This window comes from Daucus carota, chromosome 6 (genome assembly GCF_001625215.2).
Source record: "Daucus carota subsp. sativus chromosome 6, DH1 v3.0, whole genome shotgun sequence".
In the NCBI taxonomy this organism is placed as follows: Eukaryota; Viridiplantae; Streptophyta; class Magnoliopsida; order Apiales; family Apiaceae; genus Daucus; species Daucus carota.
In genome coordinates, this window is record NC_030386.2 from 13,226,912 (window position 1) to 13,254,370 (window position 27,459).

A 27,459-nucleotide genomic window follows, 5' to 3' on the forward strand; every position below is an offset into this window, starting at 1 on the left:
AATGTTATCAATAATTTTCCGTTAACTTATACTTCTCATTACATCGGTATATTATTTTCATTATCGTAGGATTGTTAAATTCTCCAAACATTGAACAAATAAAATAACAAAACCATAAAGGGCAAAATTTATACAGAAATCCATCAGGATAAAACGCACAAAAATAAAAAAAATTGTAGACAAATATCAAGAAGATTTCCCGTAACATATTAGCAAACTGCAATGTGACAAAACAATAAATTGAAGTACATCAAGAAGGGCTAGTGATTTTAATAGCATATCGGATCATCGAAAAATAATTAACAATAAGATCTGAAGGGAACACAACGAACATTCAGTTGAGAGGATATCCTTATACAGAGCAGGCCATCGATATGGATTGAAATGGCCATCTGAATCGGAACGGAAGAGCGCACACAGAGGTAACGGTGGAGGCAATGATGGATCACGAACCCATCCCACACGACTATAGTCGTTGCGCACATTAAGAATTCGACAGTTCTTCAACAAATATTCTTTGAAGTGGCCACTTCTTGAAACCTGACAGGCAATAGAGCGAGCACAGAACTGTACAGATTCTATGTCGTAAACAGACATAAAAATGTGATAGGATAGGAACGACAAATGATGGGTGGTCGAAAGCTCTCTAAGAACGTTTAAGTGGTACATAGGGTTTATGCCAACAAACAGGTTCTTACATGCAACATAACAAAAGGCATCGCTTACTCGGATTTGGATGCACTTGTTAAGAAACGCCGTGAAACGTGTGACAACCAACGGCACCCAAGAGTTGTCGGCCTCGTGCATCCAGCTCCAATCCAGACCATGTAAAACTTCCAATGTCTCTGCACGACTACACCTGAAGCACAAAACCTGAAAAAAATTACTGAAGTCTAGAAAACTGTTTTCTAGCAAAAGGTTGCAAATTGATATCATAAGTTCAATGTTTAGACGAAACATAAACTCATTAATTCTGAACTCCCTCATCATCTTGAACAGTTGAATAATGACTATATAGAAGAGTTAATGGTTGTATGTGTAAAGCTAGTGCTTGCAGAGTTGGAATGGAAAGGGAGAGAGAAGCAGTTTTACTTGTACAAAATAAAATGAAAATAAATAATGACTATATAGACCTAGACGCTAGAAGACAAAGAGTCACAGTGTTTCAAAACAATGCTTTACACATGTACAACATACATTTGCTTTAGTTTTTCCACATATATCGCTGAGAATATTAAAAGATATCATTTACAGTCGAAGGAAAAGTCAGGATTTTCATTTTGTTTGTAGAATGACAAAATGTGAGCTTTCTAAAATTATAGTTTACAATATTAATGGTTTCCTTTATATGTCAACAAATCTTCGAGTGGTATACCAACATCAATTTTTTAAATAAAAATTAATAACCATAATATCCGACAACACAGTTCCACACGATTAGGTATATACAGCCTTACGTACATATCAAATTCCAATAACCAATTACAACAAAAAAGTTAATATATATTACCACAGCAACAAATATATTAGTTTTACTATTTAAAACATTTTCGCTATTACACATTTAGAAAATCTTGACCAATTTCATTATTTTTTAACTATTTTTCGCCAATTTCTTCAATTTACGGTTTTTCGTACAATTAAAAGATACTCCAGACACTAAGCCGACGAACATCCAAAATATGAAAACCCAAACATAAAACATATTTGATGATCATTAAAAAAACGTTGGTTATTTTAATTGTATGTTATAAAATTATTAGTCACGATTAACTGCTACGAAGTTGACTTACATAATACTTTAAAATGAAATACCAGCTCTAATTTTTTGATTTAAGCATCCTATGTTTAGCGTTTTATCCAAGTGAGACCAAATCTTTAGCTTTCAAATGTTCTCTAGCAACAATTAAAATATATTATTACCACATAATATTAGTATCTATCTTATTTCCTGACAACGATTAGAATATATTATTACCACATGAAAGTTGACCATTCAAATTCATAACGTGTATTTATGATTTAAAATTTTGATTATCAATTCTAATTCGAAAAACCGAAAGTTGAAAAGTTCAATTTTGTTTCACTCGGATAAAACACTAAATATAAATGTTCAAAGTGAAAAATTATAGTATCAAGAACAGGGAAACAATATAATACGTTATGGTTTATTTTAAGTAAATTTTATTTTCATTTACAATTTATACTATAAATAGTAAATGGAGATTTAAAATACACACGAACAGGGCTGGGAAGCTATAGCGTTGTAATTCATTATTGTTTTTTTTAAATGCCGAACACACATTTAACATGCATTCGTTCTTGCAGAAAACGAAATGATTTTAAAAACTGACTTAATGTTTTAAAATACAAACAAAACATACTTTTTATACTGCATAAATATAAATATATAACCACAAAGAATGATTTGAGTGGAACAGTAAAAATAAATAAATCACACATAGTTTATGGAAGCTTCGTCTTCATAAAATAAAATAAAATCACACTTATTTTCAAATTATATTTTTCATAAGATATTCGTAATAATTAAAGCTGGATTCAATAGTGTGTGCAAAATGCATAACGAATGGTAATATAGAAGCCAATTATTAAATGGGTCAAATAGAATTGGGTAACATATTTGGAAATTGGTTTCAACAGTCTGTGCAGAAACAGTGTGTGCAGAATGTCTAACGAATGGCCATAATGAAATGGCTTATTTTTCATAAGTTTGTTTATCATAAATAATTTTTAAAATTGTTTACATTCGTTTTTTTTTGGATTTGGAAATGACAAATTATGAAACCACAAATGACTCAATTTCAAACGTCTATGTTTTTCAAATGACAAATCGTTAATTACAAATTCTCATATTCCAGCTGAATTAACTTCACTCACATTGTTTTAGGTAAGCACTTTATGACAACTGTACTTCGATAAAATAATCTTTTCGTATAATTTAATACGAAACTGTCAACCATATTTTGGGCGAATTGAAGCCTGAGTGCTATGAATTTCTATTTTTAACTGTGTTTTATCTGATAACATCTGCAATTAGCTTGTTGAGGATGGAGGTGACTGGGTTCATTGCCGAGAGATTTTTCAAGTTTGTAACTGAAGATGATATTTTCTCCGATGAAATGGTAGGTAGTCAACTATTTCATCTTCTTGCTGTACTTTGTCGTCTCGATTCAGTATACTGTCTAACAGGAATATACATTTATCATGTTGTAGCGTGTCCCTCATCGTTTCTGCGAGAAACATGGTCACCGTATTCCTCGGATGTTATTTCTTGAATTCCGGAATGGATACCGGGTCCAGATTACATTCAGCTATGACTCGGGAACATTTTTGGGTGTTCAGTGTTTGTATGATGATTTCGACCTCGAAGGCGGTGAGTTGTTTTTGTTTCAGTACAACGGCGTAGATGGTTTCAATGTTTACCTCTTAGGAAGAGATTTTTGTGAGATCGATTATCCTGCCATAGTCCATGTTTCACAAAACGGTCGTCCACGAAAAGGTACATTAACTAAAATCCGAATCTCTTTGTTTCAATGTGAAATAACTACAATTGATTTTATGTTTTTTGTTTTAATCTTGAATAAATGCTTAGTAAGTTTACAAAAGGGAGGCCTACATGGTATTACATTCTTGACTGAGGGGAATCCAGTTCATGATGAATTAGTAAGTACGAATGATTACTTAAATATCATGGTCCTTGTAATAATGCCCTTTTGTAAATAAGTTTATTGTGTGCTCTGTAATTAGGTACCTCCTCGGTCGTTCATTAATCGTTGTGTGAATGATCTGTCTCTACGCTGTTTTGTTGATTATATTCTTAGCAATGGCAAGAAAGTTTCTGGTGGATTTAATCGTTCTACTGGTGCCCTACATGGGTTTCATCAAGTTCGTCAACATTTGGGTATTCCTGATTTGAACAAATATAACATGTTGTTATTAAACTATGCCGGTAACGTGAGTTTGTCAGTTGGGGTATTTGATGATGATTTTGTTGAAGTGTTGTCTCAGGGAACTCCGATGTCCACTGGTAAAAAGATGGGTTGTAACTGTTGTCATTACTACATTATTCAATTTATCCTAACACGGGTGTGTTTTATGCAATCTAATTGGATATATTGCACAGATGAATCTATGCCTGCACCGACTGTAGAAACAAAGTTCTCAATCAGGGTACAACCATGTCATGTGCAACCAAATTGTCCTGGTGTGGTATGTTTATCTTTTTGTTTCTAGCATTAGAATACTATGGTTTAGTCAAATTCCTTGATACTAATGTGTTGAATATATAGCAACGTCTTTTTTGCTGACAATGTATTACATGATTGTTTGTTAAAGAATATATCTGCAGAGTACAGACTATTGTGGAATATGTGGAGTAGAACAGACTACATCAGTGTTTATTCCGGAAGTGCTTGTTGGAAGCTGCAGGTTAAACAACGTCAGAATGGGGACAGAACCACAATCAATTCAGGTTGGGATCAATTTGCAGATGATTTGGGCTTAGCAGTGGGTGATTTATGTGTGTTTGAAGGACCACTTAACTCGTTCCATCATTTTAGTGTTCGAATTATAAATGGTGATAGTGATGTTTGAAGATAACTTTGCCTATATTCAGTTGGATGTTTATTTTTTCAAGGTGGAAGCCAAATGTAATTACTTTAAGTATGGTTTCTCGTTGTCAAATATATGATAATAAATAATCGCCAATATAACGAAGAAAATAATAACAAATGCTTTTATGTATATATGATATACTATAAATGCTTTAACCGGGTAGTCCATAATAAAAAATATTACTTTTCAACAAAAAAAATCCCTAAATAAAAAGATGTAATCAAATATTAGATCATAAAAAACCGTATGGTAAAATTTAATTTTTACCATACTTTCAACCTGCCTACATGTCCAAATCAAAATAAAATCAAGAAAACAGTTGGCGCATGTGCATGTGACGATGTCACCGAACATAGAAGGCCATTCTTTCCGGTAGTAATGACCATCACAAATTCTGTATGAATACGGGGCAATACGATCCTCTAGAATTATTCTCGGGACATTACTCCAACCCACATTGTGATCTACTCGTCGGACTATTGAAGTCATGACGTTCCTCACAAATTCCGAATGGAACCATTGATTAAATTAATCTGGAATGTGTGTAAATGGCCAAAGCGTCATAATTTTTGAAACGGAGGGATATATTTTTTGGCGGTCACACATATATATCCAGGAATTTTTCAAAAATATATAAGCTGGAATATATAATTGCAAACTTATATTGGAAATTGCATATCTACGCTTTACTGGAATATTAACAGGCGGCCGCTTCATTATTTAAGTGTTTACCAACACCACCACTACAGTTACTGATAATAAAAATAAATTCACAGCCGGGACATAATAATTACTTTATGGACAACGTATGAGCGTTTCGCATTCAACCATTAACTCTGCTTTAATCTTTGGAAGAACGATGCAGTAAAAATATAAAAATTACTGCAGGAGAAGCTTGCATGCAAGAGTAATGAATCAGGATTTCCTTGACATGCATGTTCAAGGAAGATTATGTAGTAGTTATTTTACTGAGCTATACAGCTCATGAATGCAGGAGACGACGGACATTAAAATGAGAAATAGATCGTAAATGTGTTTTTTAAAATATATTGCATATTACAAAAGTCATGACTAAAATCCTCTGATTATTTTGAAGATGACCATTACAATTACACATTCTGGGCACGATGTACTTATAATCTCCTTGTATGAGCAACCTAGAGCATAAGGATCCATATTATGATCATCTTTGCCAGAAACAAAAAAGGAGCATACACCATTCTGTGGAAACATATCCTCCGGGCCGTACCAGAACCTGTAGTATTTCCTATGACGCCCATTCAAAGTTGTGCAGTTATTCATTAAATCTGATCTAAATTCAGCATGACGAATTAACTTCTCATGTAGAATGCTTGCATTTTCTTTCAGTGTGGACGGATGGTACAGAGTTTGAAATATATGGTAAGCAAGAAAAGCAAGATTATCATCAGCTGATAGGTCACGCAGTATTTGAAGATGATGGTCAGGGTTCTCACCTCGACTTAGTTTCTTACATGCAAAATAGCAGAGAGCGCCTCTAACCCTTGCTTTGAGGCAGTGTTTAAGAAATTGTTTGAAGACCCGACATTCAAGATTCCGAAATGGTTCCACGACCTGATGAACTGTACTCCAGTCTAGGTTGTGAAGTAGTATGGTGACAGCTTCTGGGGACTGAAAACGGAACCAGACTTGAATGAAGAAGAAGAGATCAAGAAAACCATCTTTCTGAAGCAGCTTGCAAATTTTTATGACAATGTCGATGTCCAACGACATCAAAGGTGCATTGGATGCAATGACCTTTCGCTTTTTCTGTAGAGGTGTGCTTGATATCTGAGTCATGTTTGGGTTAGCGCAATTGTATCGAGTTATGATAGGATGGTATTTATACTGACTTAAAAGATAGCGTGGCCGCGTAACTATGCTCTGATTTTGTGTTACTCCAAAAAATTTGATTGAGAGGGAAGTGAACAGACAGGAGTTTTAGCGTGTCATATGTGGACTGTGCAGTTGAAATTATTTGTTCCACAGTTTGTTGTTAAGATGAATTCACTAATTTACTTTGTTAAATTTGGAAACACAATTTGGATCATAAAAAATCACTTCGAGAATTTGCATTACCGATCCTGTAAATAATTCATAGAAAGAGAATTTTTAAAATTGCAACCAAAATATTCAGTGGAAAACTTTCATTAGTAATATAATATTTAAAAGAATATTATATATTGAAAAATTAGTAGTTGAATATAATAGCCAATATTATGAAATTAAAAATTAATAAAAATTCTTCTTAACCCAAAACAAACACAACATACAAAAATGTATTCGATATATATAAAACACTTTTTTCAACTACAAATAGGTGAATCGACACACTCTAAATGTATTTGTAATATATAACACAATTTCGTAAACTACTTTATCTGAACCAAGATAAATATCGTTCTCTGGATATTTGTAATATATAACATAATATGATAGCTGAATTCTACTTTTAATCAACTTTTTTACTTTAAGCAATAAGTCACTTCTTTTAAGCTCAGCCAAACGGCCCCGATGTTTATATCAATAGTTTTGAGTTAGATGAAAAGCAAAACCGTGTGTAACACGTTTTCAGAAACAGCTGCTGTTAGTAAACTGCTGCTTCGCCTTCCTCACGTGCGCATATAATATCATAAAAGGTCTCGCCACGTCACTATGGGACGTGAATTAAAAAAATTATGTTTTGTACAAAGTTTTCGTCATTTTTATCGTAAACAAAATCATAAATTTATGATATTTTCCATATCATAACTATTAACTCACGTTTACACATTTAAATGTTGTATATTTTTATGAGAGCATTAAAATACCTGCCACGACCTCGTCCCTCAATGTAAACAATTAAGGGTACGAAAGGAGTGTAATTTAGGAAAAGAAGCTTTTTTTCTCACAACTTCCCTTATAATTAAATACGAAATATTAACTAATTGGTCTTCAATTATATATAGTTTATTCCCCAACTAAAATCATTCGGAGTTACAAATTTTATAAACACCCTGTACCCATTTAAATGTTGTATATTTTTATGAGAGCATTAAAATACCTGCCACGACCTCGTCCCTCGATGTAAACAATTAAGGGTACGAAAGGAGTGTAATTTACGAAATATTAACTAATTGGTCTTCTTTATAATTTTGTCCAGCCATCTTTTAATTATTAAAGGCTTATAATTCAAGCAGGTGCACTTTTTTGTTCATTTTTTAATGAATATTATTAAATTGTTTGTTGGCTTTCATTTAGAAAAATAATTTATAATTCGATTCTTTTTAAGGACATTAAGGACATATTATTGAATTGCATTCAATTATATATAGTTTATTCCCCAACTAAAATCATTCGGAGTTACAAATTTTATAAACACCCTGTACACGAAGCATGCATGCAGTACTGTGCTAAATTGGCAATCAGAAACTCAGTACGTAAATGCGTTAACCAATCACGGAGCAGAGTTCCATGCGGGGGCCACGCACGTGGGCTGCAAACCAAGCACAGTGCACATCTGAACAGTGAAAATGAGGAATCAATGGAGGAGCATGTGCCACGTCCAGTGGCAACCTGTAAATACCAACAACATTTGGACAAATTACCTAAAACCCTGATTTCAAATAGTGTCAAAAGTTGTAGGAATAAAGAACAGAGGAAACACGAAAATTTAATAAACTCTTAGTCGCATCATGTAAAATAAAGCGCGTACAATGATATTATCCTGGCGGAGTGATTAGAGCTAGGGTAGCTGCAATTAAGACCTTCCCAGTGAAAGTCTTGTGGTTCACATGGATCTCCTTGCCAGTCTTTTGTCACTTCATATGTGGACTTGATGTTAAGAATCGCTGAGACTACACATACAGATAAAATACATGTGTGTTATCAGAAATCTGGTAATGTTAAGAACAGCTGCATTTACTGAATTTAGATGCAGTGACCAGTTAATATTTAGGATATGCGGAAAAAATGCTGGGAATACATACCATCTGTCTCATTTGTTCCTGAGTCTGAGAATTTCTTCACACTATAAATCTCGTAGGCATTGATAATGGGTGGAAGGGTTGAATTTTCTGTTTTCTTGAGTGAGATTGTATACCTGGTTTTGCCTGTCACTACTGAATTAGATAAAACGGTATTCACCTCCAAATACAGTGGAACAAACGGTCCTTTATACCACAGTTGTTCGTTTAAGTAGATGTTGAATTCTCTGGATTGATTGGGTTGTAGTTCTACCACTTCAGCAAAGTGCAGGTAAACATAAAATTGATCACTGGCACTCGTCGCGTCCCAAGAGAACTCAAAGGGTTCACTTACGTTGTCCGGTCCACTGGCAGTCCTCAGCACATTTTCTGGTACTCGGTAATTATTCAAATTATTAATGTCTGACTGCGTTCTGCTTCCTGTACTGCTCCAGCTAACCGGCCACCATATTCGATCAAAAATGTCATCACTGTACCTATTCAAAGTAACCAGTCAGCCTTTTACATTGTCTATTCACATACTCCATCTGTCCCTCTGTGTTCTATATGTTTGGATTGGACACGCTAACTAAGAAAAGTGTATACAGTAGTAGTATAAAGTAACGGGAAAAAGAAGGGAAAATGGGTAAAGTGATGGAACCCATGAATATTTAATTAATAAATTTGAAAAAGTAGAAAGTAGCGGGTGGTTGGCGTTTTTTATATTATAAGAAGTTAATATTTTGGGAAAGTTTTGAAAAATATAGAATTAAGTGGAACATCCAATTATAGATTTCAAAGGGACGGAGAGACGAGGGAGTATTGATTCATTAATTGTATTATGTCGATGGAATGCTCTAAAGTGCTAGCTAGGATGACTGTATTATACCTGGTAAATATACCGGGCGTTCCAGTGCAATCCCTGTGATAAAGGCTCTGCAATGATCCAAAAGCAGAGGTATAGATGTTATTGGCACTTTCGATAGGTCTCAACTCCAATGATGAGATGAAAGGGGTGGTATTCCCTGTCTTTATGAGACAAACATGTACATAATCTGAAGATAGAACATGTATGATCTCTTTTCTAACAGTTGTCGCACTATCTGGGATCACAATATTGCTCCAGGTGTCTGCTCCCAGGTTGAGATCGAATGCAGGTAATTCATTTAAACCATCATAGTTACCATACCGAAAATTAGCTCGTATCAGATACTTGTTACGTCTCCCGGGCGACAGTTTGATGGTGTAACAGTTTTTCTGTCCCTGAGGAAATCTTCTGAGGGTTTTTAGGTATGTTTCCGGAGAGTTGCCTATGGATGCTAAACTTCTGCTCTCACCACCATCGATATAGTCTGCGTCAGATTGATAGTGGATTCCAGTAGAAGGTACAGTGTAGTCAGAACCTTCAGGCAATCCACAATCTATGCTCACAAAGCCTGATATAGTTAAGACAAAACAAGAAATGAAGTTAACATAAAGCCTCATATACAGTTCGAAGTCTAGTTTTTCACATTAAAGCAAAACCATATATATATAATACATAAAATTCAATTAAAGCTGGCGGATTACCATTCTGTGCATGAACAAGCACTAGTGGATAATCAATGGAAAACTCAACAACAAGTGCAAACAGAAATAAACAGGATGTTGATAACATCTTTTTGATGATCACTAATTGAACTAAATTGTGGTTGATGATAATATATATGCCAAACTTAAGTAGATATATACTGAGGAAATGGTTGGTGCATATGGTATGTTTTTCCTTCTTCCTCTGTATTTGCTGGATAGTGCGGTGTCTGTTTTTATTACCTTTGTCCGAGTACGTTACTATTCTACAGGCTCAGGGTCCCACCACTTTATCACTTTTTCTTCCTTTTCACACTACTTTTACTCCACTATCTCCCTTTTATATATTAAAAATCAATGGGTCCCACCACTCCACCCACATTTTTCTTTCTCTTTTCCACTACTTTATATATATTTGTTAACCTCCGTGCCCAAACCCAATGTAAAGAATTGGGTGGGACGGAGGGAGTACCAAATATAATAAATTTTAAAAATATTATAAAATTATAATTTATAAAATACTCAAAAATACGTGCAAAGAACATGAACGACCAATGTGCACGGTCCGTGAGTAGGAATCATGCCTATGGCCTAACAAAGACAGAATAAAGGTAACGTCTGCTTGACAGTAAAAGACACTGAATCTTCGTCTCTACCCGCAACTGAATAAGCCGCCACCACGATGCTTCTAAAGTCCTCGTCGTCGCTTTTTTTCCTTTTTTTTTGTTCAAGTATTATTAATTTGTATATATTTTCAAGCCCAAGACTAAATTTAAGTCGCACATACTAATTTATCGGTTTATATTCCTAAGATCTACATCATAAGCAAATATTAAGGACACCATCAGCATTTTGAATCAATATGAATATATGATCAATGTAATAAAATGAATATTCATGTAATTTTGTTATTAATGTTTACACTTCTTGCTATGCATTTTAAAATGAATATGTATTTTAGAAGTTTACGTATGTTAATCAAGTAATGACTGAATATGCACAAATTTTATTTTGCCTCTTATTAAATAGTATTCGATCCTCCCTCAGTCAAATAGTACAAGATCACAAGAATAATATCAGATATTAATAATTATTTGAAATTTAATAAATAACAAAGATAATTTATTGTACTTATGTTATTATCTATCAAATCAATGTGATGAATTCACTAGATAGATATGAGAAATTAAGTAAATACTACTGTAAACTTCGATTAACTTCAGCAATTACATAATAAGAAAAAGAGATCTGAAGATTCGAGGGGTCCAGGGCTCTCCAAAGAACAACTCACACTTTACTCATTCGATACCCCATCTCTCTACTCCCCCAGCCTTATCTAATCCCACTCCCCTTGCTTACAATTACTAGTCTGCCCTTGTACTAATGCTTCTTGACTTGTATTGACCTTGGCCTCTTTACTTGACCGAAGTGCCCTTGTTTTCGTCTTCTTCCTTGCATAAGTCAGGGGCCCCTTGGCATTAACCGAATGTATCACATTACCCCGCTCCCACAGACTCACCTTGTCCTCAAGGTGAAAATCCGGAAACTGCATAGCTACCATGCTCAGTTCCTCCCAAGTTGCTTCATAGTCAGGAAGCCCGTGCCATTTGATCAAAACTTCCACACTTTTCATTCCCTTTTTGCAGCTGCCTGACTTCCAATAAAACTTCTGGAGTGACTACCATTTCTAATTCAGCTGACAAGTGGGGTGGTATCTCGGTGGAGACCTGAGTGGCTCCAACTGTCCGTTTCAACTGGGATACATGGAACACCGGGTGAATCTTGCAATCACTTGGCAAGTCCAGTTTGTAGGCAACCTCTCCTATTTTCTGAAAGATGCGGAAAGGACCATAGTAACGAGCAGCAAGCTTCTCAAAGGGGCGACTTGCCAATGACTTCTGCCTGTATGGCTGGAGTTTGAGAAAGACCAAGTTCCCCACTGCAAAAACCTCATCCCTTCTGTGAGCATTAGCAACCCTCCTCATCCTGTTTTGAGCCTTCACCAATTGAAAATGTAATTCATCCAGAATGGCGTCCCTTTCACCCAACAACTCCTCCAAACTGTTAATAGGAGTCTGTCCCTTAGATATTTTCAACACCTAGGGTGGACCCCTGCCGTATAGTGCCTTAAACGGGCTCATTTTTGTGGCACAATGTGGGGATGTATTATATGAAAATTCTGCCCACGACAACCATTTCGCCCATGCCTTTTGCTTCCCCTCAGCAAAACAACGCAGATAGGTTTCTAAACTCTTGTTAACAATCTCGGATTGACCATCCGTTTGAGGATGATACGAGGTGCTCCGCTTTAATTTGGTGCCCTGCAATTTGAATAACTCCTTCCAAAACGTGCTCAGGAAAATTCGGTCCCTGTCCGAAACAATTGGCGAGGGAAATCTGTGCAACCGGACTATCTCGCGAATAAAAACAGCAGCCACACTGAAAGCATCAAACGGGTGTTTCAACCCTATGAAATGGGCATATTTAGTGAGACGGTCAACCACCACCAGTATGGTATTAAACCCCTGTGACAACGGTAACCCTTCAATAAAATCCATTCTGAGCTCATCCCACACCAGCCGAGGAATCGGAAGTGGCTGTAATAAGCCTGCAGGGGACTGCTGTGTCACTTTATACCGTTGACAAGTGTCACAACGCCGCACATAACTCTCTATATCCTTCCTCATTCCCCTCCAATACCAGTCCTGAGCTGTGCGAAGATATGTCTTCACATCACCATTGTGACCACCCACCAATGAATCGTGATATTCCTTTAAGATTGAAAGAATAAACCTCGAAGTCCGAGGAATCACATACCTCCCTTTATACAACAATTTGCCATCAATCAGACTAAACTTCCCCGAATTCGGCGAGTTGGCCTGTAGCCCCGAAATGATGAGTTGTAGCTCCTTGTCTAACTTAAGCTCCTCTTCTAGTTTGGTCCAACACACTCCGTGGGATGATATCAAAGCACACAACACAATCTCGCCTGCCTGTTTCCTCGACAAAGCATCAACGACTCGATTGGCCGTGCCTGGTTTGAATTAGATTTCAAAGTCATAGCCCAGTAATTTAGTAATCCACCTCTAATATTCTGGGTTGATCTCACTCTGTTGGGTCAAGAATCGCAAACTCTGCTGATCCGAACGTACGACAAAATGTCTGCCCAGTAAGAAATACTTCCATTTCTGCAATGCCAGTACAATGGCAATCAACTCTTTTTCATATATCGATTTTTGCTGTCCCCGAACTCCCAGCAACTTGCTGAAATACGCAATTGGGCGACCCTCCTGCATCAACACGGCTCCCACGCCATATCCCGAGGCATCTGTCTCAACAATAAACAGCTTTTGAAAATCTGGCATCCGCAGAACCGGTGCTTTTGTGAGAGCAGATTTAAGCAACTCAAACGCTGCAGTAGCAGCCTCATTCCACCCATAATTGTCCTTCCGCAATTGCTCAGTCAGTGGCTGTGCTATGTGAGCGTAATGGGCCACGAACTTGCGATAATAACCTGTCATCCCGAGGAACCCTCGCAACTCCCTCAAATTGGTTGGTAGGGGCCACTCCAGAATAGCAGTCACCTTGTCTTGGTCAACGTCCACCCCCTGTTCTGAAATGACGTGACCCAAATACCCTATGGAATTCTTGCCAAACTCGCATTTCTTTCTGTTCGCATACAGGCAATGATCAACCAGCTTTCCCAACACCAGTTGCAGGTGGTCGGAATGTTCTTGCTCATCCTTACTATAAATCAATATATCATCGAAAAACACCAAGACAAATTTGCGTAAGAAGGGCTTAAACACATTATTCATCAATGATTGAAAAGTGGTGGGAGCGTTAGTTAACCCAAACGGCATTACAAGAAACTCATAGTGGCCATCATGGGTTCGAAATACCGTTTTGTGAGTATCCTCCTCTTTCACAAGAATTTGATGGTAACCCGCCCGCAAGTCCAACTTGGAGAATATTTTTGCCCCATTGAGCTCATCAAGTAGTTCATCTATCACTGGAATCGGATACTTATCCGGTATAGTTTCTTTGTTGAGAGCCCTATAGTCCACGCAAAATCGCCACGACCCGTCTTTCTTTTTCACTAGCAACACCGAGCTCGAGAAAGGGCTGGTGGAAGGCTTTATTATCCCTGCCTTTAACATATCCTGGATAAGCCTCTCTATTTCGTCCTTCTGGCATTGCGGGTATCTGTAGGGGCGCACCCCTACGGGGTTGCTTCCTTCCTTTAACACAATGGCATGTTCATGAGACCTTTTGGGTGGCAAACCAGTGGGTTCCTCAAAGACTTTGGAGTACTGGATAATGGTGGCAACCAAAAATGATGGCACATCTGCGTTCTCCTCTGGGCCTTTCGCCACTGCTGCTTCCATTCGACCCAGTAACCCCCTTCTCCAGTTTTCTTCAACGCCCTGACCATGGCCTTGAGGGAAATTTGTGACCGAATCAGTGTGGGATCACCCTTTAACATGACAGGCTCCCCTTGAAATTCGTACATCATAACCTGCTTCTTCCAATCCGTCATGACAACACCCAGCGTCTCCAACCATTGCACTCCTAATATAACGTCCAAGCAACCAAGCCCCAAAGGCAGAAAATCTGAAATCACCTCAATTCCCCCTTCCAACTTCAGACAAACCCCTTTACAAATGCCTTCCCCTCTCACAGCGTCCCCATTACCTAGCGAAACACCAAATCCACCTGACTTCTCTATGGGAATTCCCAACGACTGCACAGCCTCTATGGAGATGAAGTTGTGTGTGGCGCATGGGTCCACCATTACAATCAGTTCATAGTCTCCTATGGCCCCTATTAATTTCATTGTTTTTTGATTCGAAAACCCAATTATCGAATTCAGCGACACCTCAGTCACTACCTCTGCCGTGTCCTCTTTTTCCTCTTGTTCCAACACCTCATCTTCCTCATTAATCGATAATACACTAAGCTCCTTCTTGCGACATCGATGGCCAACAGCCCACTTGGCATCGCAACGGTAACATAAGCCTTTTGCTCTTTTATCTTGCAGCTCTTTATCAGTCAGACGTCTAACCTCCCCCTGTAATGGAGATGAGGGGCTTGATTTTGAGGAGGTGATCGAAGCCTGAGATTCTGAGGAGGTGGAACCCCAAGGACGGCTGACTGGTGGACTAGTAGGCTGTCCCACTGCCCAATTAGATAAAGAAGACGGACCCTTACTGAAACTAGGTCAACCCCCAGAGCGTATAGGTCCTAGTCATGTCTTCTTGGAGCCTTGCACCTGATTTTTCTCTTCCACCCTCAAGGCTGTCTCCATGGCATGCTCTAACGTGATTGGGTTCAACAATCGCACCTCCATTTTGACTTCATCCTTTAACCCATTTATGAATTGTCCCATGAGAATATCCTCAGATATACTGTCTAACGGTGCAGTTGTCTCTATGAACTTGCGGCGATACTCGTGCACAGTAGTGGTTTGGGATGTTGCCAACCATTGTTCATACAACGAACCACCACACAATGGCCTGAATTGTCGTAACACAAACATCTTCAAATCTGCCCAACGCCTGACGGGATGGCGTTTGTGCTCCCACTGATACCAACGGAGGGCATCTCCTTCTAGCGCCACAACCATAGCCTCCAACATCTCAGCTTCGGACAATCGGTAAAACGCAAAATAGCGTTCCACACGCGGGATCCACCCATCTGGATCACTAGCGTCGAAAAGTGGCATGTCCAGTTTGCGATAACGCCAGTTGTTCTGTCCACCCCCATCATAAGTGCCTCCGTCAATTCGCTTCCCGGAGCCACCCAAACTGGAACCAGATCCAAACCCTTTTTTCGCCCCTGGGGTAGACGATCCTGCCCCAGCAAAATTTATGCTCCCGATGATTTTCTCAGCTGGTGGGGGTTGGAAGGACTGCATCTCAGTAAGAGTATTACGAATCTCAGACTGAAACTTCATTTTTTCATTTCTGAAAGAGGTGATGAGGGACTCCTGAAACTCACGGCTGCGAGAGATTCGACCCTCTAGACGACTCGCCAGCGCCTCCACTTCCGTCCCCAACTTTGTGGTGGCTAGGTTTTGACCCTCCAAAGGCAGATCTGTCAACGAACGGCGCATCGCCTCCATGGTAGACTCCATGACCTTCGTTACCATGCCAGACAAAACCGAATCGAGATCGGACAATCTTTCTTCAAGCACCTCGAGCCGTTGAGTGACGCTAGGAGGACCCATAGGAACGAATTGCTCTGATACCACTTGTGATGAATTCACTATATAGATATGAGAAATTAAGTAAATACTACTGTAAACTTCGATTAACTTCAGCAATTACAGAATAAGAAAAACAAATCTGAACATTCGAGAGGTCCAACGCTCTCCAAGAAACAACTCACACTTTACTCATTCGATACCCCATCTCTCTACTCCCCCAGCCTTATCTAATCCCACTCCCCTTGCTTAAAATTACTAGTCTGCCCTTGTACTAATGCTTCTTGACTTGTATTGACCTTGGCCTCTTTACTTGACCGAAGTGCCCTTGTTTTTTTCTTCTTCCTTGCATAAGTCAGGGGCCCCTTGGCATTAACCGAATGTATCACAGTCAACAATCTTACAAAGATAAAATATAACTCTTAGCCACACAATTACCCCTGCTTCCTCCAACACTAACTATGTTAAATACTCCCTCCGTCTGGTTCAGTTATATTATCAGCTTGAATACAATTGTGGTAGAAACGGAGAGATGGCGACTGGAGCTCCGACTGGAAGAAGGGGAATTAGGGTCCGACACAATGCCAATCGCAGAATCCAGAATGAAGATACGCAGCAAAATGGTATCAAAGGTGGGGATAATCTAAAAAGAGACGCAATGGAAGCTTGTAAGCAAGGCTGGAGCCAGCCCATGGCTGGGGTGTGCTGCAGCCCAAGTAGACTCAAAAATAACAATAGAATTTATACATAATATCTGTCCAATATTATAAGCAGCCCAGGTAAAATTAGTCAGAGCCCATACTTTTTAGTGGAAGTTGCAACCTGCAGTCCAATGAATTACTGCCCAATACACTAAAATCTATTTACATAAGTAATAGAAATCCATGGTCCATACGCTTGTTTTCCAAAATAAATATTAATGTGAATAAAAAGAGGTGCAAACTCTGCTCCCCTCTTCACGCCTCCATCGACTATGCTAGTAGTCTCTTCCATACTGTTCTTCCACCGGACCACCGCACTAGCTCTTCCTTCGCTAACATGACCCAGCCCAGGTGAACTCCGAATCCTGGTTCCGCCCCTGCTTGTAAGTATTGGTTCCTCCTGGATTGGGAAATGGTTAAATCTTTCGAAAAGGGCAATTACAGTTTGGCTCCGATAGCTTGGGAGCGAATTGATTATCTTAGTAAGGCTCTAAATCCTGAGCTTTTACAATTGGGTCTGAAAGGGGATGAGGAATCACTGTGGGAAATTCATCGGCAACTGTTCAATGAAGGTTGGTGGTTCAAGGCCGACAACTTGAAGACAAATATAGTGCAAAAAGATCCAAATGCAATCAAGATGCAGGAAACTTACCTGCAACAGTTTTTTGCTGCGAATGAACATCTAATTCATCCGAATTCCAGATCACTAGCATTTTCAGGTGATCCGGAAGGAATTCGCATGGCCCTTAACCAAATTCACTATGGCTCCCTCACACTTAGTAAGCAGGGCGATGGGAGGTCTTACAAACAAGAAGCATATGTCAATAAGAATATTAACATTAACCTGGGAATAGCTCGCACCTTTGTCTAGGAGCATGCACACCTGGTGGAGAAATCAGTTCTTCACGATGCACTCAAAGGGGACGACAGGGCTCTGTCTCTAGCCCTGGGACAAATCCATCACCATACATTAGAACATGTAAACTTGGAGCCTCCCATAAGCCCTACAGGAACTAACTCTTTTAAGGAGGTGTTGCTAAAGGAGGGGGAATGGCAAACAGTACACAAGAGGAAAAGAACAAGCAAGGCCTCCCAATCAATGGAGGATAAAGAGACTAGTAAATGTGTGTTTTTCACTGGGTTCCAGGAAGACACACATGCCAAGGATTTATGGCAATTCTTTAAAAAGGCAGGGAAAATTAAGGACCTAATCCTTCCTAGAAGGAAGGACAAAAATGGCAATCGGTTTGGTTTCTTGCTTATGGAAAATGTACAGGAGGTGGCTTCAATATTTGATAAGCTCTCTAATTCGGACTTTGGCTCCTCCAAGCTCTATTTGGCTAAAGCAAAAGGGAAACAACATTTTGCCAAGCCTGCCAATAATGTCAGGATGGGTAAGAAAAGTAAAGTCTCTCCTCTCAAATCGAATGGACAAGGCTCTCCTGTACCAAATCACGGGTACTTCATTCTGTATTCCCAGACTAATTTGCAATCCAATAAAGGGTGTACGACAAAACATCCCAATACTTCTGAGCAAACCCCACCAGTGGAGGTGGATCATTCAACTGAATTAATGCTAAGTGAAGACATGACTACAATGCTCAAAACTAGTGTTTTCCTCATAACAGTGAAGAATGAGACTGTCCAAACTGTTGGGATGATTGCAGGGGGTTTAGGAGCTAAGAATACTCATATTCGAGGAATCTCCAGCACTAGCTTCTTAGCCTATTTTTATGATGAGGAAGAATTCAACTGCTTGGACAGAGACTTCCTTGAGATAGGTCTCGAAGAGGTACGTAAGGCAAGTATTGAGGACCTCCCCCCAACTCGAAAGGCTTGGGTCGTAATTAGGGGCCTCCCTATAATTGGATGGACTAAACCCAATCTCAGAGCAATCTTAATAGATCAAGGGGTAATAATTCATTTTGGTAAAATTTATGAGTTGGACAATTTCTACCAGAATCCTACTTTCTTACTGGAAACTAGTCTTATGGATGACATTTCAGTATATAAAAAAGTCAAGCTTGGGGAAAAATGTGGAGAATTCGAATAGTAGAAACCAGTGGTGAAACTATTATTCTCAATGATACACAATCAGTCTTCTCAGATGTTTGTGACGACTCTCTCCCTCATGGTCCTAGACTTAGTTTTCAACATGATCGCGATTTCCCCGTAGCTAATGAGTCCTTGAAAGTGCCTAGTTCTACCAAGGAGCCATCAACCCAGTCTGCAGTTTACCCCTTAACTCCACTTGGTAGTCCAGAGGATGTGTATGTTGAAGATAGTTTTGAGGAAAAGGGTAAGGAAGATGTGGCCAGTGCAGGAATAGAGGGGGAACAACACAAATCCCAGCACGAGTTCCAGCAAGAAATTCCTGATAAGACCACTCTGGCTAGCATTAGCATTATGGGGTTAAATGATCATACTTCTCTTCATGGAAAATTGAATGACAACGACCAGGCCCCTGAAGGTTCTCAATTCGACCTTCAATTGAATACTGCCAGTTGGATTCCAAGAGAAGGTAATTCCATATCATCACACATGATTCACACCTCTGATCATGTAATCTCTTCTCCTGAGGAGCGGAATCGAGAGGCTTCGGATTTTGACACTGAGAGCCTGCTAATGAATCTTGGTGGGATGAAAATAAAATCAAAGCGAGGGAGACCCAGGAAACCAAAGCAGAATTCGGTCAATAAACATTTCAAAGTTCCACGGAGGAGAAAAACAAAAGGAGAAGGCCTTCCACATATAGGCCAATTTTTCCTCAACCCGGCGCATGATGAAGCTGAATCCGTTTATGAAACTGGACTCTTGATGGGGCTATTACCTATCAACTCCAAGGAGGAGTCGTTGGAATTAATCAGGCGCAATCTAGCTTGCTGAGACTATAGATCTGTCTACTGTCATTTTTAAGTTTTAATGGATTTAAACTCTTATGTGTCGTGGAATGTCCGGGGAGCTGGCAGTTTGGTTAGTAGACAACAAGTGGCGCAACTAAACTCGAGGGTGAGGCCAACAATTTGTTGTTTACAAGAAACTAAATGCACCCAGTGGTCTGAGAAAATGATTTCGCAACTAGGAATGGGAAATGATGTAGGTTGGATACAATCCCCGTCTAGAAGCCTCTCTGGAGGATTGATTACTCTTTGGTCCAAGGGGACTGTTTTGGTTACTCGAACCCATGTGGCCCGTCACTGGATTTTAGTACAAGGACACAACATGTCGAATGACTGTTTTTTTCTCTTGCTTTAACATATATGCTCCCCAATCAGCTGGCTCAAAATAGGAGTTGTGGTCTGAATTGTGTAGTGAGATTTTAGCCTTGAATGGTTCTCCAGCATGCCTTCTGGGTGACTTTAATGCTGTTCATTCAGTGGATGAAAAGCATGGCTGCATATAACCACAGAGTCTCCAAAGCCTTTAATTGCTTCATAGTTGATGCAGGGTTAGTCGAGGTACCCCTAATCAACTCCTTATTTACTTGGTTTGGACCAAGCAATAAAAAAGGAAAGCTGGACAGAGCTCTGGTAACACCTACATGGTTTGACAAGGGAGGATGGAAACTACAAGCCCATCATAGGAAACTTTCGGATCACAGACCGATAGTCCTTAAGAGCGAGGTCAGTGAATGGGGCCCTATACCATTTAAATTCTTTAACTGCTGGCTACAAGACCCTGTTTTAGCTCAGAATCTCAAACTTTGTTGGACCTCTATTTCAGATACAAATCCTCAGATTATATTCAGGGCATTACGGGAAGTTGCACGCACCTGGAATAAGTATCAGTTGGGTAATGTTGATTCAAACATTGAACAGCTAGAACAGAAGCAGACATGGATCTTAATATAGCGAATACAGAACAAGCGTCCTTAATCCGCTCTGAACTGTCTAGATTATATAACATTAGAGCGAGTATGCTTTTCCAGAAAGCAAAGGTGACATGGCAACTACATGGAGAACAAAACTCGAAATTTTTCCATTCAGTAATGGTTAAGAGAAGAGCCTTCAATGCAATTAGAAAGCTTCAGGTGGGTGAGATTACACTCACTACTCTAGTAAGTATAAAAGCGGCTCTACATTCTCATTTTAAAGAGAGGCTAACGGAACCACATGTGAGGAAAATCTTCAACCTTGGGGACATATTCACATGCAAGTTAAGCCATATACAAAGATCCATTCTTGAACAAAAATTCGAATTGGATGAGGTTGACGAGGCTCTGAAAATGACAGATAAATCCAAGGCACCCGGGCCAGATGGGATAAACGCAGGGGTGCTTGCTTTGCTATGGCCAGAGATTAAGGAAGAAGTTATGAATGTTTTTGACAATTTCCATCGTGAAGGGGAACTTCCTTTGGGAAGTAATTCTTCCTTTATCGCATTGATTCCCAAAATCTCTTCTGCTCTACATCCTTCAGAATTTAGACCCATCAATCTAATGAACACGGTTTTCCAGTTAATAATCAAAGTCATGGCCAACAGACTAAAACCTCTAATGTCTCATTTGGTCTCGCATCATCAGTCAGTGTTTATTAAGGGCGTCAAATAACTGATGGGATTTTAATTACTAGCGAGTTGGTATCTCTTCTTCAAAAACAAATGACTTCGGGACTCATCTTTAAAATTGATTTTGAGAAAGCTTTTGATCGGGTGAAATGGGACTACGTTTTTGAAACTCTGTCTTCCATGAACTTTGGCCCTAAATGGGTTAGTTGGATCCGAAAGTTGTTTGAAACCTCCTGTATCTCGGTCCTAGTCAATGGGGTCCCAACTGAAGAGTTCTGTCCCTCACGCGGTCTAAGACAAGGTGATCCCCTATCTCCCTTACTTTTTAATCTAGTTGGTGAAGGGTTATCCTCCCTCCTATCGCTTGGGATCCAATCTGGTATATTTAGAGGAATCACCATAAAGGGTACAACTAGTTACATCTCCCACTTGCAATTCGCAGATGATGTAATCTTGTTTATTAACGATGATGACTATTCGGTTATGGGGATTAAACGTATCTTGCAATGCTTTCAACTATTATCTGGTATGAAAGTCAACTTCTCTAAGAGCAATATATATGGATTTAGCACCACTGAGCTCACTTAAGTAGGTGAACTATAGTTTTTAACTGCATGCATGGCAGTTTACCATTCACGTATCTTGGTGCATCAATTGGGTCGTCTCCGTCTTCTGTCAAGTTTTGGGATCCACTGCTACAACGTCTCAAACGCAAACTCAGTGGGTTTGCTGCGAATAATGTCTCTATGTCTGGGAAGTTTATATTACTTATGCAAGAAGCACTTGATAGTACTCTTATATATTGGCTTAGTTTGTACAAACTACCGGTTTCAGTCGCTAATAACATAGAGAGGTTGTGTCGACAGTTCCCGTGGGGTGAATCTTCTCATGTTCCTCGTAAGATTCACCTGATTGGGTGGGACCGTATTTGCAAGGATAAACAGGCGGGGGGCTTGGGGTTGCCCCGGTACAACAGCGAAACAACGTTTTGCTCGCCAAATGGTGGTGGAGGCCATATAATGAACGGGGTTCCTTTTGGAATAATTTCTTTGTGCAGTGTTACGGTCCACAACGGAATTATAACTTGGGAGGACTAAATTCGAAGAATTCTTCTCCAATAGTTCGCAGCTTCCTGTCTGTTAAAAATGCAGCCTAATGCTCTCTGATTTCGGACAAAATGAAATTCCGTTGGGCGTGCGGGAATGGTCTTAAGGTGTTCTTTTGGGAAGATTCATGGTTGTCTGACATGGCACTAGCTGATCGCTTCCCCAGTTTATATAGTAAATCAGCGATGGCTCACTGCTCGGTCAATGAAATGTTGAACTTATTACACTCCTCTCCAGAATGCAACTCTTTGTGGATCTGCCCCCTCCTTCCAGATTAACAAGCTGATTTTTCTTTTCTTATATGCTTGACTAGAAAGGGTGGCATTGAACAATAAAGATGATAAGCTGGTATGGGAGCCAGCACGCGGTGCTTTCAACACTTCTTTGGCAAAACGTTTAATGTTCAATCAGACTGACACTGGACCTAGTCAATCAAAGATATGGAGCATAGTTTGGAAGCTAAAAACCTCTCCCAAAGTTTCTATTTTTCTATGGAAATTACTATGGGAAGTTCTGCCTACAAACCACTTGCTCAGTCGGAGAATAAAAGATGTTTCTCCATTGTGCACTTGGTGCGGACAGAAGGAAGAAACCTTGGTGCACCTTTTTATGGAGTGTGATTTGGGTGTTTGGGCTTGGAATTATATCGAATCGTGGTGGAGTATTAAGCATGTGGCCCTTTTTAAATTTGGTTTCTGCTTACCTTATATTCTTAAATTCTATAAAGCCAAGTTTGTTAGGCGGATCTGGCAACTGGTTGTTTCTGCATCTCTGTGGACAATTTGGCTGGCCCGCAACGATTTCATTTTCAACAAAGTCAAGATTACAAAGGTAGAATTCCAGAATTTAATTTTATTCAGAATATCAAAGTGGGGAGAGGTCTCGAACACCATTCCATTCGCCCAATTCCCTCTTTGGAGGGTAAACCTTGTTGGGCTCATTCATGCACAACATTATAGGGACGTGTCGAACTACTGGAAAGTTCGACGTGAAATTTTTGATACGGTCTGCATGGTGGACGCTGCATGGCGTTTAAATGAGTGGGGAATGTTAAGGGGTGGTATTAGGGGAGTACTGGTGTCGAAATCTGTGAAAAAGTGCTACACCTTTTCTGGCCCTACACAAGCACAAAACATTCATGAGGCTGAAGTCATGGCAATTTTGCATGTACTAAATATTGTACAGCGTTTCCCTGGCGACCTGGGCAAGGTTGTTGTCTATTCTGATTCTACAACTGCTATTAATGCTTCCTTTGAAGGTTTGGACAAAAACTTTCCTCTACTGGTCCTGATTCTGGTGATAAATGTCTTCTTCATGAGTCCATTAGCCTTCATTTTGTCCCCTCGAGTATTAATGAAGAAGCGGATGTTTTAGCAAAATTGGGAGTTAACAGGCAGTCTTTCTGGGAGTTCTGGGCCACACCTCAAGCCCAATAATTGGAGATAAGCCACTGGATTTGCATAGTTCATCTATTTCTCTCCCTTGCTTTTAATTTTCAAATTCCCTTTCTGTTGAGAGTTTTCCTGGGCTTTTAGGGACTAGTATGTCTAGTACACAGTTGTGCATACAGTCACCTATAGGCTAGGTTTTCCTGGTTTACAGCTCTGCAGCACACATTTATCTTCCCAATGGGTTTTTCTTTTGGATTTCGTAGTTGTCCATTGGGCAATACATGTGTTTCCCATTCCCCAACACTCCTTCTGCTACTTGTAATGAGTACCTTCCTCCATATAACTTCTCTCTTCAGTTCACTCTCTCATGCCTTGTCACTCTTTCTTCTCTTGTTTTCTCTCTTCTATTTTCATCTCTAGTTTCTGTTTGTTTCTATGGAACATATGTGGGATATTCCTCAGGCTGGGTTCTACAAGCTCAATGTCCATTGCGATGTGTTGGCTGCCGAATGTCCATTGCGATGTGTTGGCTGCCGCCTCGGCCTTGGGCAACTCTGTCGCTATTGGGGTCATTTTGAGGGAGGAACATGGTAAGAAAGTTTGGGGTGCTCATGGTCCCATGAACCATTTGACGGAGGAGCAGGCCATTATGGCCGGAATTCAAGCCGCACTTGTGCATGCTAAAGAGAAAAAATGGGATCTTGTCCTCATTGAGACCACTAATAGGGATATCTTCGACCTTATTAGTGATCAAGACCAGTTTATTATTCCTGAAGAACTACTGGAGGCGTTCCGTGTGTTTAACTCTCTCCATGCAAACCATCACGTCCTTGCCCAAGCTCCTGCGTCTAGGAAAATCTCTCTTATTCCTGACCACATGAACTATGTCGCAGTTTATTTGGCGGACTATGGCCTTCATCACTTGTCTGAGTTTGTCGAGATGCCTGGTGATGCCTCTGTTGGGAACCTTCAATTTCTTCTAAACCAGGACATGGGTTTAGTTTTTGCTGATCCAGGCTTTGAGATGGTGCAACACATGGGGCTGGGAGAGGTGGACAATGCGGAGCCTCCTCCTCGCCCTCTCACTCGTAAACGCAAGCATGGGGTTCTCTGTGAAGAATGTGGTTCTGTGATGGGTAAGCAGCCTTCCACTCGAGTTTCGCCCTTCCTGGATCCTTTTATGCCCTCTAGGGCTTTCAAGGGCAAGAACACAGGCTATGAATCTTTTGCCTTCTATGACAATGGGGTTCTTTCCCAAAGTGTAATTGTTGCCCTCGAGTCCGGTGCTCTTCTGCGTTTTTCTCCTGCTTTTGGCGAGACTGAGCTCAATCTGGAGGCACATGTCAAGAATGGCTTATGTGTCAAACACATTCTGCACCACGCCTGTCTGGGTACTCTTGGTTTGCTCGAGTACATGCTGGAGGATTCTTTTGATCATGTCTTAGCTGGTGAGTATGGTATAGAGCTTATGCCTTTCGACCAGGTGGAAGCGGCTATGGACTTTGGTGATGCTGTGGTTCCTGTGCTAGATGAGTCTGGGTTGGGTGTGAATGCGCTTTTTAGTGTTGGTGATGCTGTGGTTCCTGTGTTGGATGACACTGGGTTGGATGTGAATGCGCTGCTTAGTGTTGGTGCTGATGCTGTCAAGGCGGTCTCTGAGACTAGGGTTTTCAACCCTTAGTCTATCTGTTCTATGTGTGATCCCGCTCCTGCTATATATATGTATTCGCTAGTTGCTTTAAGTTTCTATGCCTCGGTGCTCCTTTTAGCGGTGTTTTTCTCGGAGTCTCTTGCAGCTTTTGGCCTACTTTGTTAGGATTGGCTTATGCCTGTTTGTAATGGTTCTTTTGCTATTGTTTTGTAAGACATTCCGAGATTAATATATATATTTGACTTAACAAAAAAAAACAATCTCACAAATATATACACAGAGTTTCACGTTTCCTTGACAGTACAAGGACACAGGCCGCAACTGAATAAGCCGCCAAAAGACACCCGCGCGAAGACTACAAAGTCCTCCTCGTCGCTTATATTTCTAATATAGGTATTATTTTTTTTAGTTTGTATATTCAAGTTCAAAATTAAGGGTCTGTTTGGGGTTGTGGTTGTCAACTACAACAGCAGTTTTTTGTCAATAAGCTGGTGCAAGGTTGTTTGGTAACGTCCAAAACAGCTTTTTCTAACCGCGCTTTTTGTCTAAAAGCTGCTTTTACAGAAAGCAGGTATACCCCTGCTTTTCACAAAAGCGGCTGTTGCAACCCGCTATTACAAGTCTTGGAATCAAACCCTAGCACATGTAATTGTTTTTTTCTTAAAACAAAACAAGCAGTACACACTTATGAAATATTTTTTTTATTCTAATCTGGATTATTATTGCCCGTTAAGCATTTAAAAATACTTAATACTAAAAATTACTTTATTTTACAGTTGAATATAAAAAATAAATGATAAGTTATTGTTGAAAATATTTCACCTTATTTATATAGTTTTGCAAATAGAATATAGTTTTTAATCATAAATTTTAATAGTTATTCCTACATAATTTTATATTTTAAATATGATTTTTATATCATTACTTACTTTATATTTTTTTTAGTTTAATGAAGAGATTGACTTTAATAAATTATAAATAAACTTATGAAATATATATTATTACAAATTATATATATATATATATATATATATTAATATTAATAACATATATTCTTTTTGATTAAAAAAAACATATATTCTTTTAAAAACCCGATACATTATTCAAAAACAATAGTTAATTTTTTTTCTAAAAAAGCAGTATTAATAAATTGCAAATGTTAAGAAAACTTGTTGTAAACTTATAAAAGATTTTTATTACAACAAATTACCTTTTCATTTAGATAAAGCAAGCATCATGCATCCTCCTTCTCCATTACTCCTATAGTGTTTTAGTTGGATTTTGACTCGTAATCCTATTTTTTTTTTTAAAGAATAATCCTAGAGTGTTATAATTTGACTTAATTTTTAGCTTTTTTTTTCCTTTGTAAAAAATTAATTTTTATCTTAATTAATTTTTTATTTTCTTATTTTATACAACTATAATTTGTTGTTCAATATTTGTCTATAAATAATATAAAAAATATTATTTTATTTATAACTAAAACTCTAAACAGTAATTTAAAAAAAATTACCAAACAGTTTGTTTTCAGCTTTTACTTAAACAGCACATTTGAAATCAAATTTACCAAACAGTCTCAGCTTTTATAAACGGCACTTTTTAAACAGCATTTTTACTTAGAACAACTGCAATTTTCAACCGCAATCCCAAACAGACCCTAAATATGACTATATTAGTTACAAATAACCACTTTCACGAGTTTTTTCAAACTCACATGTAAATTAAATATATTA

General features: G+C 39.0%; 1 protein-coding gene across 1 annotated transcript in view; it reads right to left on the minus strand.

Moving 5' to 3' along the window:
• LOC108192585 (probable LRR receptor-like protein kinase At1g51890) overlaps positions 1 to 10,368 on the minus strand; it is a 67,454-nt gene extending 57,086 nt beyond the window's left edge. Inside the window, exons 1-4 of the mRNA XM_017372529.2 lie at positions 10,167 to 10,368; positions 9,487 to 10,033; positions 8,622 to 9,094; positions 8,348 to 8,489 (exon numbers count right to left, since the gene is read on the minus strand). Coding sequence (XP_017228018.2) covers positions 8,348 to 8,489; positions 8,622 to 9,094; positions 9,487 to 10,033; positions 10,167 to 10,254 — 1,250 coding nt within the window. The 5' untranslated portion in view covers positions 10,255 to 10,368. The remainder of the gene's footprint in view (positions 1 to 8,347; positions 8,490 to 8,621; positions 9,095 to 9,486; positions 10,034 to 10,166) is intronic.
• Between the last annotated feature and the right edge of the window lie 17,091 nt (positions 10,369 to 27,459).